Raw genomic sequence first — 15,255 nt, 5'->3', positions numbered from 1 at the left:
CATGGGGCACAGAGAGGACAGAGTGGTCAGTTATACTAAAGAGAGGGGATGGGAGGATCAGCAAAGGCTCTACAGTGGAGAGACAGCCCTCCTAGAAGATAAAGAGCTGAGCACTGGGGACATGCCAGGGACAAAGAAGCTTGCCTTCAGCCAAAAGGTATGGGAAGCCATTGAAAAACTTTTAAGGTAGAGGCGTGCATGTGTGTGTGTGTTGGCCTCACTGCATTTTGGAAGCATGTTGAGGACCATATGGAGGACAGGTGGAAGGACAATGGGATGAAAGTAGAGAAACCAATTATTGCTTATCAAGTGCTTCAAGCAATAAAGTACTGTCTACAGACCCAAATACTGGAAAAGCCCTTCCAGGTGGCACCGGTACCTACCAAAGCACATCGAAGCCACTGTTGGCAACCACTCGGTCGGGCATGTGGAGGGTGTGCAGAGGGTCCACCAGCCCCAGGGTGGGTTTGATGGCTCGTGAGGCAATGCCTGAAACATAGAGATGTTTGATGGAGGCTAGAGGTATCGGCACCGTTTCAAAAAATTAAATAACTTTAGGGTAATAAATAATCTGAAAATACAATTTAATTTTAAAAAGAGAAATTACTATAAATCTCACAGCTGAATGTCAATTCTATTCTGCTACAAAGGCTTGGACAAAGGATACTGAGCCAGGGTCAAGAAGAGGGACATTTTTACCACGTTAGCTGAGAGTAAGAGAGAGAGAAGACAGCATAAAAACGACTAAGAAGACTGAAAGCAAAACAGAGGTCACCAGGAGCTGGGGCTGGGGGGACTGACTGGGAGGGAGCATGAGGGAACTTTTTGGGCTGATGGAAATGTTCTATATCTTCAATGGGATACTGGTTACATATAGATATATATATGTGTGTGTGTGTGTGTGTATATATATATATATATATATATATATTTTTTGTCAAAATCATCAAACCAGACTCTTAAGATGTGTACATTTTATTGTGTAAAAATCAAATCTCAATAAAGTTGATTTAAAATGTAAAAACAAGATAACTGAGAAAGGGAACAACCATTTGTCATTGATATACAGTGACTAACATGGGCAGAAAAATGGCCAGTTGAGGTTCATGGCATTTCAATATGCTTTTCAGAGGTAATTCTCAACATGAAGTTTGTTAGACTGCTTCATATTTTTATATTTACTTGGAAAAATAAAGAAAATGTGTAAATGCACATACCCTTTCCTTAACTGTATAACTCTTTAACTTTTAAATATCAGGGGGAGCTAAAAGGTAGGAGAGAGGGTTACGAATAATAATATAAAAAAACACCCAAACTTATGAGTAACGTTCTTACCAGTTTTTACTTTCATGTGTTCATAGTCAAAAATGGCAACCCCGGTTGTTTCACTCCCGGTTCCGGAAGTAGTTGGGACTTGAACAAAATAATATGAATTATAATAAAGCATCTAAAATAAAGGTTAGTGGAGGTACTTGAGTCAACCTGGGAAAATAAGGAGCAAGTTTAGAGTGAAGGGTGGCAAAGCTGCACGCCGCTGGGCGCCAGACATCCCGGCCTCCCCCAGTGCCCCGGCGTGAGCAGCTGCAGCTGGGTGTTCAAACACAGGCTGCTTTGGCCTGTCCTGCAGGAAAACTCCTATTTGCCGTCTCTGAAAGACATCTTTATTCCCTCCTGGCGGCAAGCTCAGTAGTGTTCTGCCTTCGCAGGGCTCCACGGTTTTGTGTTTCCTAAACCTCGCTAATCACCTCTCTGTGTGGTGCTGACACACTTTCACCAGAGGGTTCCATTTGCCAGATCTCAATTAGGCCGCTCCCTGCTGGTTCCTAATTTGTGTCAAAACGGTTCATCTGCCATCAACTAACTCGTAACCCATCAAGAGACCCTTCCACAATAGGAGAGAGAACAAAACTTTAAACTGAGCATATTTTCCAATTACTAAAGTAGTGCATTTTAGCTATAAAACTATAAGGCAATAGCATGCTAGCAGCTGTGAAGATGGGAGGGAAGCAAAGACTGGAAGGTTCCAAGGTTCCTGCTTTGGGTTTGCATGCCTGTGCCCTGGGCAACCAAGGAGCAGATGGCCCCCGGGGCGGGTTTGCCGGCCACATGTCTCTGCCAGAGACAAACCCCGAGGTCAGTTGAAGAGCCATTATCTGGAAGAAAGGGTTGGGTCAACACTGGAAAAATAATAGCCTTTGTTCCCTTTGAACTCCACACTGGCTAGCAAAATGGGACAAAGCAGAGAGGGGTCTAGAAGACAAACCTGCTGACAGAATGATCTAATAACATATCAGTGTAGACTTTTGTTTTCCCCATATGCTGACTTCATAGCTTAAATCTGCAAACTTTCCTACCGTTGACCCAAATTGTCCTATCTGTGCAACAATCGAGACTAGAAATTTAAAACAGGAATCAACTGCTCTCTGTTTTGGTCTCTAAGCAAACCACTACACTGAAATGAACAAATCAGGAAGTGTTGGAGACATATGCCCTAAAATTACTGGTGTCCATCTCTCTGAAGGCTTTTTGCCCATCGCAGAAGGAGAAAACCTACAAGTCTTTACCTGCAATTAGAGGCTTAAGAGGTACAGACACAGGTTTGCCCTTCCCAATGGGGGCGTTGACATAATCCAGGAAATCAGAATGAGGGCTGGATGCATACAGGTTAGCAGCCTTACAGGTGTCGATGGTGGAGCTACCGCCCACAGCAACGTAGGCATCAAAAGCTCCCTTTTTGGCAAATTCAATAGCCTCCATGAAACTTGGAAAAGGAAAAACAAACATTATGTCATATTCTTCAGAAGTTAAGTTGCCATGCTATTAAATAAGGCTTGGGGTAAGTTTTAAATAACAGCACTGTGTGTTGGCTTGCGCTGAAAGGAAATCACAATAACCACCCCCAAAATACCTTGTATCTGTTGGTTCCACCCTCACATTATCATAAACCTGAAAGTTTATGCCACTCTTGACCAGGGAATTCATAACTACTTCTACAGGAGGGAGCCGGGAGAGGTTCTTGTCTGTCATCAAGCAGACATTTTTAGCACCCATGTTTTGAAGGTCCTGCAATTACAAAAATAACTTTTAGGTTTGAATGCACTGGAACTATGTCATGTGCTCTTCAAACTTAACATTGTGCATCTTTAAAAATAAAGGACCCGACTGTTGTCAATTAGTACTTATTTTTTTAACATGTGTAACATTTACAGCAGGAGAAATCTCCCAATACTTGCCATGCCCACTTCCTTTGTAACTCCTGCTCCATATCTAATATTTGAAACAGCCATCTGAAAAAAGGAAAAAAAAAAAGATTTAGGTTTTGGGTTTATAAGAGAGTTGGCCACTCCATTTCTAAAAAAAGCCCTGAAATGGTTCCTCACTGTCTGGAGAATGAAGTATATTCTCCTTTGTGTGTTTTTTCAGGTCACCCTCGATCTGGCCTCAGACTCACCACCCTACTTTGAGGAGACCTTGGCTCCAGGCCCATTGAAATTATTTACTTTTCCCCTAATACATCATACACTCTCAACTGCTCTCTCACCTTGAAATGCCTGCCTTCCCCACCCCCACAAATAAATTCCCTCACAAATTTCTTATGTTGTATTTTCCAATTTAAATGTTTTCTCCCCCATATGTTTTTCAACCCTTCATTCATTCATCCAACTGTCCATCCATCCATCCACCTTTGCATGGGTGCATCCAGCCAGCCTTCCTCCTACTGTGTCCGCCATGTTCCTGGCACCGTGCTAGGCTCTGGGAATTTAATGATGAATGAGAGAGACATGGTCTCATCAAGTTTATAGCTGGGAGAAGAGCTTTTAAACTGACGGATAATGGGTCACCGTGGCCCGAAGACATGTTTTGTTTGATTCATGTTATGTTTAAATTTCTTTTTTTTTAAATTGGTTAATAACTTTTAAAAATAAGGATAAAAAAGTATATCCAATGTGACAGTCTGGATTTCTATCTTGTCTTGAATGAAATCTGATAACACTGGGCCTGCACCCCATGTCGCAGAACTCCTGTGGACTGCAGGCTGCACCTCCAGGGGCCTGTGCCTTCAGGGATCCCAGTGTGTCCTCCAGCCTGCTCGCTCCATTAACAGTCAGGAGACATTTCAAATCATTAAACAAATGATTACAAATAATTACTTAATTAGAGTGATAATTCATCAGAATTAATTGCTCCTTTACTCTTGCTTCAGTAGATTATTTTGACCTCTTTTGGAATTCTTATAATTAAAAAACTAAAGAAAATGTCATGTATAACATGTATAAGTTGGAGAGTTTGTAGAACTATGAAGTTATGATAATTTAGTGACCACACTGAAGATAGTATTCTAGACATTGTTCCATTATCAGATGATTTACATTCCATTATCCCAACACGGTACTTTGCTAAATAGGGCCTGATCAGTTATGTAATTAGATTATGGGACATCAATTAATAACAGTTAAAGGAAAATAATAATCCATTAGCAAAATAATTGTATTTTCTCAGGTCATTCACAAAAGGAAGAATGGATTAATTAAATCTACCTCAAAGGCATAATCTGTTGTTTTCCCAGAAGGTGAAAGTCCAGGAGCTAGAAATGTAAAAGTTATCATCAGGGTAGGTAGACCTCAAAAGTAAAGCAAAAAATTATTTGATAGTATATTGGTATTCCAACAGTGAATATAAGCATTTCCCTTGAAGCCTTATCTTAAAATATATTTGTTTTTTAGGTGTCATTGTTGCACAGTAAATCAAACTTAAAATCTGCATATTATTGGTAGAATGTAATGCTAAATTGATACTGATTTTGTGAAAAGAAAGTTAAATATTTTCTCCACTGAAGTTAAGGTATATCTTATTTTTTAAAATATAATGTGCAAAAATCCTCTAGAGTCCACACAATTTGTTCAGGGTTGTTTTGTTACTTAAGTCTCAGTAGTGAAAAGCAAAGAAATATCATAGCTAAAGGCCCAAACTGGGTTATTGTTAGAGAACAACTATTAATAAATTCCTTAATTAGAGTCCTGCTTACGCCTCTTATAACAACTGGAATAATTTGTTTGAATTAAGATTTTCTTCTTAGAGGTGACTTACGGCAGTGAGACATTTACCTTTCTCAAGCACACAAATTTAATCTACCTACTAATATTTGTCCTGGTCAGTCATAAGATAAACAAAAATCTACAGAATAATTTTTACTACCTTTTTTAAAATAATGAGAAACAATCTGACTTTCACTTCCCAAGGGCAAATTTCAATTTTTTTTGATCCGTATAGGCTTTAAAGAAATAAATCTCTAAATCCTGATACTAAAGTTTAGGAAAAGACAAAAATTGAATCCTAGAAAACAGTGAGATTATCTTTCCCTAAATTATTAATTTTAATTCCCCCCAAATGGGAAATTACTGATTCTTTATTGGAACCTACTTAGAATGGGAGGAAACCAGCTGGAGACAAAAATTCTGCACATATTCATGAGCCCCTTGGCTTATCCTGATGCTGGAGGCCTGCCAGCCTCTGGAAAAAGCACAAAAAGAGTTCATCTTTCCGTTCTACTCCACACCAACCTTCACTCTGGACTTCTGCCTAGGATTCCATACAGATAGCACTCTCCTTTCTGTCCCTCGCCTACAGCCCACGTCAGTTTTTGTGTCAATAATTCAGATGACATTCTGAGGACTCAGAAAAGCCCACTGTAGTGGGTTTTCTGCTGTTCTGGGGACAGTGGAGTTTGGCAAGGATTAAGAAGTTTGTGGGAACTGAAAATGACTATCATTGTTTTTCATTATTGAGGAATAGAATTGAATGTTATTTTTAAAATGACAATAATATGAGGAATAGAATGTTATCTTAAAGATTGATGCCAACAAGTTTTTCCTTGTAGGAACCACTTTGTTTTTAGCCTGTTTCTTTTTCTTTGAGGTTTATCAGAACCTTCCAAAGACTAATGCAAGGCCTATTTAATGAACTGAGACGATCTTAAAATCTCATCTGTGCTGTCATTTCCAGCTTTGGCAAATAACAAACTTTTCTATGTTAAATAATTCTATTTAACATAGAAAAACATTATAGAATAGCATTGAAGATATACTTTAACCAAACATTTAGCCAGTAGCATACATTCAACTCACACCATATAGTTAGAACTACATATTAGGAATTTCATGATGAAAAGGTACCCATTTCACTATGATACATGCGTTGATTTTCTTGCCCAAATGTATGATAAATGCTAGCTGTAGAAATGGAGACTGTGGCTGGTTTAAAAACACAAAATGTATTACCTTGGGTGTAAGTATGAGAATGAGTTGGGCACTGGCATCTAGGAGAGGAAAAAAAGAAAAAAGGAAAGTGAAACTGGGAAACCTAAAGTCAAGAAGGCTTAAAGCCATTCACATTGCATCGAGACCTAAGATGCTGTGGAAGGAACGGCTGTTGACAGACACTGGACAACAGAAACAAAACAAAACAAGAATCGCCAAGCTTTCCAGGCTGTAGGACCATGCTTCCTCAAATCCACTTACTCAACCAGTACAGAAATGAAGCTTGCGAGGAGCTGAGAGAAGCCCTCCGGGGAGATGGGTTAGTTTAGGGTGGGGCCCGGGTCTCCCTGAGGTCCTGGCTCCGACTAGGTTTGAACAAGTTAAGCCGAGCCCCTGGCTTTCAAAGTTAACTCTACCCATGCCCCACTGCTGGGAAGTTCTCTCGTGTTTCCAGAATGTCTCCAAGGAGGCTAACTTTTCTTCAAACAGATTGCTCCGGAAACGCCTCCGCATGACCCACTGGTCTCTCCCGTTCCCATCCCCGCGCCCGGTCACCGCCTTCTCGCCCAATTCCACCCGCTCTTCTCTGTGCTCCGGCTGCTTCTCTGCGAATTTCCCGCGTCCTCCTTTTTGAAACGTTCCCTCCCTTGGCTTCTGTTTCCCTTCCCCGTTCTCGTGGGCTCCTGTTTCTTCGGGCATCCCTTCTCTGCCCCCCTTTCTCCTCCTGCTCCCGATCTGATGGCGGCTAGGGAAAGGCTAGTATGTTCCTCCTTATTCCCCAGAAGACCCTGTCATTGAGGGGTTTCAAATAGATACAGAACTTGGATGCCATCACCTCCTCCTTCTCCACCTCCAAAATTCAGACTTGGGATTAAAGCATTCAGGGCAGAAGATGGGGGAGGGAGGAAGAGAGATGGACCAGACGGCCGAGAGGATCTCAAAAATTCTGAGAATTAAGAATTGAGAAGTCTTAAAAACAGACATCTGAGGGGAGCCTAAGGGATGCCGTGAGTCGAGGCTGCCATCTAGTGGTCGCGGGTGAACGCGCCAAGTGCTAACAGTTTCCGGGAGAACCCAGCTTGTCTTAAATCCCACAGGTGGGGAGGTGCAAGTGCAGCCCTTTGTCCTTCACGGGTGGCTTTTGCTTTGGAGGACTTGCCCTGCTTTACACTCTCCAAGGACAAGAAAAGAGAGGCAAAATGAAGGAAAAATTCAAAGCCTTCCAACGTGAAGGCATCAATATACTATTTGTCGTGGGTGAGAGCACGTGCTCCCTTCCACCCAACACCCCTTCTCTTTTCCATTTTTTTTCTTCTTCCAAGCAGGAGGTTACCTCAATTCATCATTTCTACCTCTTCCTCTTTGTGGTTTGTATCACATCCCCTCTTGCCTACTCGGACCTTCATCTGTTTTATATATCCTAGTTTTCCTCTCCACCAGATCTAAGTTGTCGTATTTAAAAATCATTTCATGCCGGAAACTCTTCAACCTCATGTCCCTCCAGCTCACCCTCTGGTTCTCCCCTCCCTGTCTGTGTTTGCCGTCTCCATCTCCTCACCTCCTATACTTTCCTGGCCCCCTGAAATCAAGCCTCTGCTTCCACAACCCCCAGCTCTCCCACTGCATACTCAGACCTCATCCAGTGCTGGCCACTGCCTCCTGGGAACACTTTCCCTGGCTTCCAGGACTCCATACTCGCCCGTGTTTCCTCTAATTGTTCTCTGGTTTTCTGAATCCCCCTCCTGCATACCTTAAATGTTGGATTCTCCTAGACTGCCTTCAGCTGTTCTGACCCTTCTCTCTCACCCTGTATAGCTAACCAAGCACAAAGACTCCAAATCCCTCTCCCTCCAGAATCCACCCATTTCTCTCCCCGCTCTCTGCAGCCCCTGGTTCCATGTCATCTCTCACCTGGGTTACTACCAAGTTCCTGGCTGGGATCTCTTGGATCCACCTTAACCCCTTCTAGTCTCCACACTGTAGTGAGAGGCATTTTTCTAATGATGTCACTCCCTTGGTTAAAATCACTTCAATGGCTTCTTGTGGCACTTGGGATAGAGACATGCCCTGCTTACCTTCCAGCCTGGCCTCTCACCTGTGTAGACACCCTGTCTTGGGGAGGTCCATAGCACTTGCACTCCCCCTCCCCCCCCATTTAAATTGTTATCACGCTATCTTGTTAGTTTCATTTTCTTGTTTCCATCTGTTTCTGGGTTTTGTAATGGCAGAGCAAGGGATCTATCTTTTCTTTCAGCTCTATCTTTAGTGGCTAGCATAGGGCTGGGTACACAGTAAGCCTTAATGCTGATGGAATAAATAAATAGATGAATGTAAACAATTTCATTCCTTGAGCATCTTGTCATTTTTTCCTTCTGTGCCAAGAAACAGTGACCTGGGGTGAGGAAAATGGGATGGGGTTCTCTTGTCTTCTCAGGATGGCCTGAAATTTCTGACGAGCTTCTCCAGACTCTTCCAGAGCAACAGAGGAAACCACGGTTAGAGAAAAGACCTCATCTCCTTGCCTTCTTGACTCTGGCCTGATGGTTCTGTCTTCCCTCCTGGCCATGCTCTTGAGAAGGCCAACCCTGCTGACCCTATCATCTATTCAAGGGCATCAGCAGTTCTTCCCTGTCTCCCCTGAATCATCAAAATTTCCCTCACCATTAGTTTATCCACCAGAATAAAAGTCATTTTTAATCATATTTAAAAATAAAAACAACAAACCTTCTCTTGTCCCTCTTCCTTCTCCCACTGCCAGTCTCACCTCTCTCCTTCCCTTTAGCTGACCATACTCATTCTCTCCAATTTCTCTTCTCCCATTCTCTCTGGAACTTTCTCCAATTGACTTGCTAATACACTGATCAAGTCTCAGTTCTGTCCTCTTCTTGCCCAATCTATGAGCAGTTTGTCACCCCCTCATCCCTGAAAACTCTTTCTTTCTTTCCTTGTCTTCCAGGAACCCACAAACTGGTTTCCTTCCTTGCCCCTCCCTTTCCCACTCTGCCCCCAACTTCCCTGGCCTTTTTATGCCCTCACTCACTCTGCTCCAGTCACCTTGTTTTGACTGGGATGCCTTTCCCACACAGAGGGGTTCCCTCCCTCCCTCTGTCAGTTCTTCCCATAAAAGCTGCCTTCTAATGGCTCCCAAAAGTATCCAGGCCCTAATTCTTGGAATCAGTGATGTCACTTTATATGATTAAAGAGAATTTGCAGATGTGATTGAATTAAGGCTCTTGAGATGGGGATATTATCCTGGATTAACTGGATGGCCCTAAATACAATCACAAGTGTCCTTACAAGAGGAAGGCAGAGGGAGAAGACCCAGAAGAAGGTAAACTGAAGCAAAATGCTTCTTTGCTGGCTTTGATGATGGAGGAAGGGACCATGAGCCAAGGAATTCAAAGAATGCAGGACTGCACCTTGATTTTGGCCCAGTGAAACTGATTTGGACTTCTGATCTCCAGAACTGTAAGAGAAAAAATGTGGGTTGTTTTAAGCCAGCAAGTTTGTAGTAGTTTGTTACGTCAGCCCTAGGAAACCAGTATAGTGAAGTCTTCTCTGACCTTCTCCAAAATTACACCCCTTCCCCCAAACCCACCCCCTTCCCTGCTTTATTTTCTCTTTAATATGTATCAGCATTTAATAGACTCTAAATTCTACTTACTTGTTTGTTGTCTCCCTGCCCTGCAATGTACATTCTAAGCCCCACAATGGCCTGGATATTAGTGTTTTGTCCCCTGTTGTCTGCCTAAAAGGTGCTGCACTTCTGCAGAATGATGGGCCCTCCGTTTCGCCTCTCAGGTCCCACCTCTGGAAACTTTACTGTAGTGTCCTTTTCCTCCATTCAGTCCATAAATCGTAAATCGTTTGCAAATTTGAACACCTAAGGAGGCTGGGCAGGCGATGCAAATGGAGTCAGCATGTGTGCTGTGTGGGGCTGTGGGCGGGGGTCTACTAGGAAATAGGGGTGCAGGCTTGTCCAAAGGAGGCAGCCACCATCTCAGCCCCAGCGGACTTTATCTGGACTGAAATGTGGGCCCAACGATGCCATTTTCCAATTTCTCCAGATTTTTATGTGAAATCTACCAATTTTTAAACACCCATTTTTTAAGAAAGAAAAACATCATGCAGAACAAAGCACCCTTTTGCCACCTCTGCTCTGACAGTGCTGCTCCCTGGGACTTGTCCTCAGCCCTCTATCTTTCTAGGTTTACAGTTTCCAAGACCTTTGCCTCCACACCCAGTGTCAGCTGTCTTCTATGCACCAGGATGAGGTCCTCCAGAACAATATATTCAGCTACCTACTGGGGGTTTCCACCTGGACGTGCCAGAGGCATATCTAACTCAAAATGTCCAAGACCAATGTCATCATCTTTCTCCCAAAGCTAAACTCCTACAGACTCTGTCTTTGTAAACAACCCCACTGTTTACCCGAATACTGGAGCCCCAAATCCCAACTCCTCTCTCTGCCTCAACACCACTCCCCCATCTAATCAATCAATACAAAACCTGTTATTCCAGCCAACTCCTCCATATTTCTCACCTTCACCCCTCAATCAACTGCCTCTGCCTTGGTGCCCAAAGCCATCATTTTAGCTAGACACTACAATGATCTTTCAGGGTTTTCTCTCCATTCCATACTGTCGCCGGAATGCCCTGTCTAACAATTCTAATCATGCCACACTTGCTTCTCATGTAACAATTCCACAAACATGTTCTGCATTACTGGTTTCAAGAAATATTGTATTGGTTGATAAAAATAACTCTATGAGAACACAACTTCAGAACTGTTTAAACACAGCTAAACTTTTCTGCAGGACTTCTCAGAGCCTTTCATGTACTGATGCTAATGAGTATCTTGATTCTCTGCAAGGGCAATACAACCGTAGGCAGTCTCTCAAACTTCTTTTGGCCATGGAACTCTTTTCTTGTGGGGTATCTCAAGGTATTGGTGTTTCACTATCAGAAATACTGTTTTGATAATTTTCTGTTATCTACAGGATACAGTGCACATTCCTTAGCATAGGACAGAGAACAAGGACTGTGAAGCCAGAATGTCTGGGTTCACATTAGGGCTGTGCCACATGCTGTGGAAATTATTTTTCTTCATGACTTTATTTCTTTTATCTGTCATAGGAGGAGAATAATGCTGTATTGCATAGGATTGTTTTAACCATGAAAGTTACTATTAGTAGTGTATGTAAAGTGTGCAGGGCACACTTTCATTAACATCCTAGGAGGGTAGGCCCAGTCCTAACCTACTTTTAGATCCCAGAGCTACAGTTCTTTTCCATTTCTAGGTTTCTGGTGCAGCTCTTACCTCTGCTGGAAATTCCTCTTTAGTCCCTATTCTTTCCCCCCTATTTACCTGCAACTCTTAGCTCACACGTTTCCGTGTTTTCCCAGGCCTGGTGCACTTGCACACTCAACAAACATTAGGTTGCTGGTTTCTATGTATCAGGCCTTTCTGGAGTGGGAGTTAAACATGTCTTACTTAATTTTCTTAACATTTAATCATGTCCTATTATCTAATGCCCTTCCTTCCTGTGCAGCCTGGGGAGTGGAAGCCTTGTGATTTCCCGTACCCATCCTTTCCTCCTACACCCCTGTTCGCAGCGCTCCACAGAGACCCATTTTACACCCGTCCCATCATCCGATCCCACAGAATTTGAACCGTCCCAGAGCCTTTTATTTTTGTGTCCTCAGAACCCAGAATAGTTTCCAGTACATAAAATACACTCAATAAATGACTTGATTAAATGAATTTGATTTGGTCATGTGCCAAGCTGCCCACTGCCTGCACCAACGCAGGACGTGGCACTGCTCTTTCTGCGCCTGTTTCCTTAAAGGTAAGACAAGAGGGGTCAAACCTGCCCCACCGCGCGCCAGGCCCCGCGCGAAGTGGGCGCGCACTGGGGCAGCCCCTTCTCGCAGTTCTCCAAAGTAGCCGCAGGCAGAATGCACCGGGGAGGACTGAGCGCCGCCCCGGTGCGTCACGTCGGGGGGTGGCGGGGGGTCACGGTTGGATCTTCCGGGCCCCTGCCCACCCGCCAGGCCCCGCACTCACGCTGCGCTCTGCAGTTGCCTCAGCAAATGTGCGACCCGGGCCCTGCCGGCGGCGGCCATGGCTGCGCAGCTCCTGCTCCCGGTCCCCTCCTCCGCCCCCTCCGCGGGCCAATCCCGGGCCCGCCTCCTCCCGCTCCCGCGGCCACGTCCCCCTCACCCACTCTGCCCCTGGACAAGCTAGCTGCAGCCCCTCACTGGCGGAGGGCCATTTTCCAGGAGTAAAAGCCACAACGGCCCTAGCTGCAAAGTCTCACTAGCCAATGTTGAAACTGCTGTGGAAGATAACTGCTCTGCAAGGGTCTTGGGTAATTTCTCAAAAGTCCTGTTTTTCACATTGGTGGCTCGGGCAAAGGGACAAGAATAGTTTCCACTCTGAATCCTTTCAAATGCTACTTTGCCTTCTTAAACGTATTTTCAGAGTTAAATTATTAAGACACTACATTTAAACTGTTTTAACAGTAAACAAGAGCCTGGCAAAACAAAACAAAACAAAAACATAAAAAAAAAAAAAACCCGAGAGTTTTCATAGGGCCAGGGCTGAATCCCACAGCTAAATCAAGAAAGCCCAACACCAACCAACCCCTCCCCGCCCCCCCCGCCCCCGCAAATAAAACACTAAACAAAAAATTAGGTCTCTTTCTTCCCAAACCAGATCCTACATTGAGTCAAGCTTGGAAAAAAAAAATTGGGACATGATGTTGAAACAAATTTAAATATTTTCTGGATCAGTGAGGATTATTATGACTAATTAGTAAGGCCCACATTTATCATTAACAGCAAATCAATCAGTGTTGAAAAGCATGAAATGTTCTTTTCAAACAGATATAAGTTGTATTGCACCTTCAGTATCATATCTGATACCAAAAGAAGTATGAGTTTTCTAACTAAAGTGGTTTCTCTGAAACCATAATTTTGCTGCTTTACATTTTTTATAAAGTAAATACAAAGAATCTGTACCTTGTATCCACGTTACTGGTTTCACTTAGAAGATTTCTACCAATAGTCACAAAGTTAAAAGCAGCACTGGATACAGATGCTTTTATTAAATACTCTTTATAATAGTTAGTTGTAAGTACAGTTGTGAAAATGTAATCCTTCCTACCCCCACCTTTGGTAAACACACGTCTGTTATAAAAATGCAGAAATGTGAAAATCAATCCATTGTAAGTCCCTGAAATACGAACAACTCTCTCTCACCCATATCCAAAGTTAAAGATGGCTGTTCAAAAAATAGAATTCATTACTGGTTTCGATCAAGTTCTTTCCCTGATTCTTAAATCTCCAGCCAAAGTCTCCGTTGTGGGAAAAACACTAATTTGTGGAGTCAAACTTGAGGAGAGGGCAAACCTGTCCAAGCTTCACAAGCTCGGTGAAGGCAGCAGCCACCTTCTTCAGCACCTCCCTTGCAGTACCTTGAATTTAATAGGGTTCTTGGTTTACAGAGCGAGTCCGCGGGTGCCCCTATCACTTCCTCCTCTTTCCTCCTTGATGCTGCCCTCCTTTCTTCTTGCCACCCAAGCCAGGCGGCCCGGAATGCATCCTGCCCCCCAAGCCCCCTTTCCTCTTCCCTCCCTGGCTGTGCGGGCCCCCTTTCCTCTTGCCCCCAGGACCCTGCCGGCCCCCTTTTCTCTTGCCCTTTTGGCTCATTTTTCTCCTCTTGGCGGCTTCTTCCTGGTCCTCCTCCCTCATCTGCTTATTGGTAGCCCTCGTCACGTCCAGCTGAGGCTTCTTGCTGTTCATGACTCTCAGCAGTTCTAACTGGTTCTTCTTCTCGGCTGCAAAGTCCCCGAAGAGGGGCTGAAACTTCCTCTTCTTGCCAGAGCCCCGGGGCGCCTTCTCCTTGGGTAGGCGCTCTTGAAAGCGCCCCACAGAGGCGGTAGAAACTTTGGCCACCTGCATGGCACGGCCCAGCTCCTCCTTGCTCTGATGTCCAGTAGGATGCAAACCGGCCGCGCTAGGTAGCTGCGTCTTGTGCGCGCGGGCCAGGTTACGCAGCCGGTTCAGCTCGTTCTTGGCCACCCGTTCCTTTTTGGCCTGAATTCGCTTGGCGAACTGGTCCTCCAAGGGGTCGGCGCCGCCGGGCACCTCGATCAGCCACTCCTTGGTGTCGTCCCGGGCGCGCTGGTAGCCCCAGCGGCGCCGCCACTGGCCGCTCACCTCGTCCCACACCAGACTGGTCTTCTTTTTGGGACGGATGCCCTTGAGGCGCGCAAACTGCTGCCAGCGAGTAAGCGGCCGCGGCCGGGGTACCGGCTTCTCGCGCGGCAGGCGGGTAGTGGGTTCGGGCAGCCGTGCCACCACAGCCTCCTCCACGCGCTCGGTCGGCAGTTGCCAGAGCTGGTTGATGAGCAGCTGCGTGTTGTCTCGCGCCAGGGCCCGTAGTTCGGCCTCCAGCGTGGGTCCGGCGCGCCGCAGACCCGTTGGGGGGTTCCGGTCCGAGGCCAGCAGGTTACCCAGGTCGAACTCCAGCTCCAGTTCTTTGTGCACCGTGATGCGCTGCAGCTTCTCTGCCTCGTCCCGTTCCGCCTTTGCCAGCAGCTCCTCCACGGACTGGCCCTCCATGGCTCCTGTTCCGCTAACTTGCTCCGAACTGCAGTGCAGGTTACTTTTCCAACAGCGCCGGTTCTAAGTCGGGTAACGAAGACACGTGCAGACGCTTAGATACTGGATCCGGAAGAGAAAGGCTCACTTCCGGAGCATCCGGAACCGACCCGCGAGCTAGATGACCTTTTCTTCAAAGGCCGGCAGAGGGCGGTGTTGAAGAGGCTGTGGGTTTAGAGGCGGGCCCCTAGGGCGCGCGCCCGGATGTAGGCGGAGCTGGCGCGAGTTGCCCGGACTACAAGTTCCAGGGCCCGATTGGGACCCAGTCTCCCAGGATGCAGCGGGGAAGCGAGGCGGGGCGGGCGCCTGGGAAGAGTTGCTGGAGTGGCCT

General features: G+C 45.2%; 2 protein-coding genes across 3 annotated transcripts in view; both read right to left on the bottom strand.

The window, feature by feature from the left end:
- Positions 1–12,398, bottom strand: part of ADHFE1 (alcohol dehydrogenase iron containing 1) — a 29,867-nt gene extending 17,469 nt beyond the window's left edge. For both annotated transcript variants that reach the window (XM_037802694.1, XM_037802695.1), the window contains exons 1-8: positions 12,325–12,398; positions 6,279–6,316; positions 4,539–4,585; positions 3,234–3,287; positions 2,909–3,063; positions 2,565–2,761; positions 1,336–1,413; positions 384–489 (exon numbers count right to left, since the gene is read on the bottom strand). In XM_037802694.1, coding sequence (XP_037658622.1) covers positions 384–489; positions 1,336–1,413; positions 2,565–2,761; positions 2,909–3,063; positions 3,234–3,287; positions 4,539–4,585; positions 6,279–6,316; positions 12,325–12,383 — 734 coding nt within the window. In that variant the 5' untranslated portion in view covers positions 12,384–12,398. The remainder of the gene's footprint in view (positions 1–383; positions 490–1,335; positions 1,414–2,564; positions 2,762–2,908; positions 3,064–3,233; positions 3,288–4,538; positions 4,586–6,278; positions 6,317–12,324) is intronic.
- Positions 12,399–13,347: 949 nt separating this feature from the next.
- Positions 13,348–14,998, bottom strand: RRS1 (ribosome biogenesis regulator 1 homolog). Its single transcript, XM_037802988.1, has one exon. The coding sequence runs from the start codon at positions 14,883–14,885 to the stop codon at positions 13,788–13,790; it is 1,098 nt and encodes a 365-aa protein (XP_037658916.1). The 5' UTR covers positions 14,886–14,998; the 3' UTR covers positions 13,348–13,787.
- Positions 14,999–15,255: the final 257 nt, after the last annotated feature.

Source organism: Choloepus didactylus, chromosome 14 (assembly GCF_015220235.1).
Source record: "Choloepus didactylus isolate mChoDid1 chromosome 14, mChoDid1.pri, whole genome shotgun sequence".
Lineage (NCBI taxonomy): Eukaryota > Metazoa > Chordata > Mammalia > Pilosa > Megalonychidae > Choloepus > Choloepus didactylus.
Note: the sequence above shows the minus strand (reverse complement) of the source record. Positions and strands in the feature narration are given on the sequence as shown.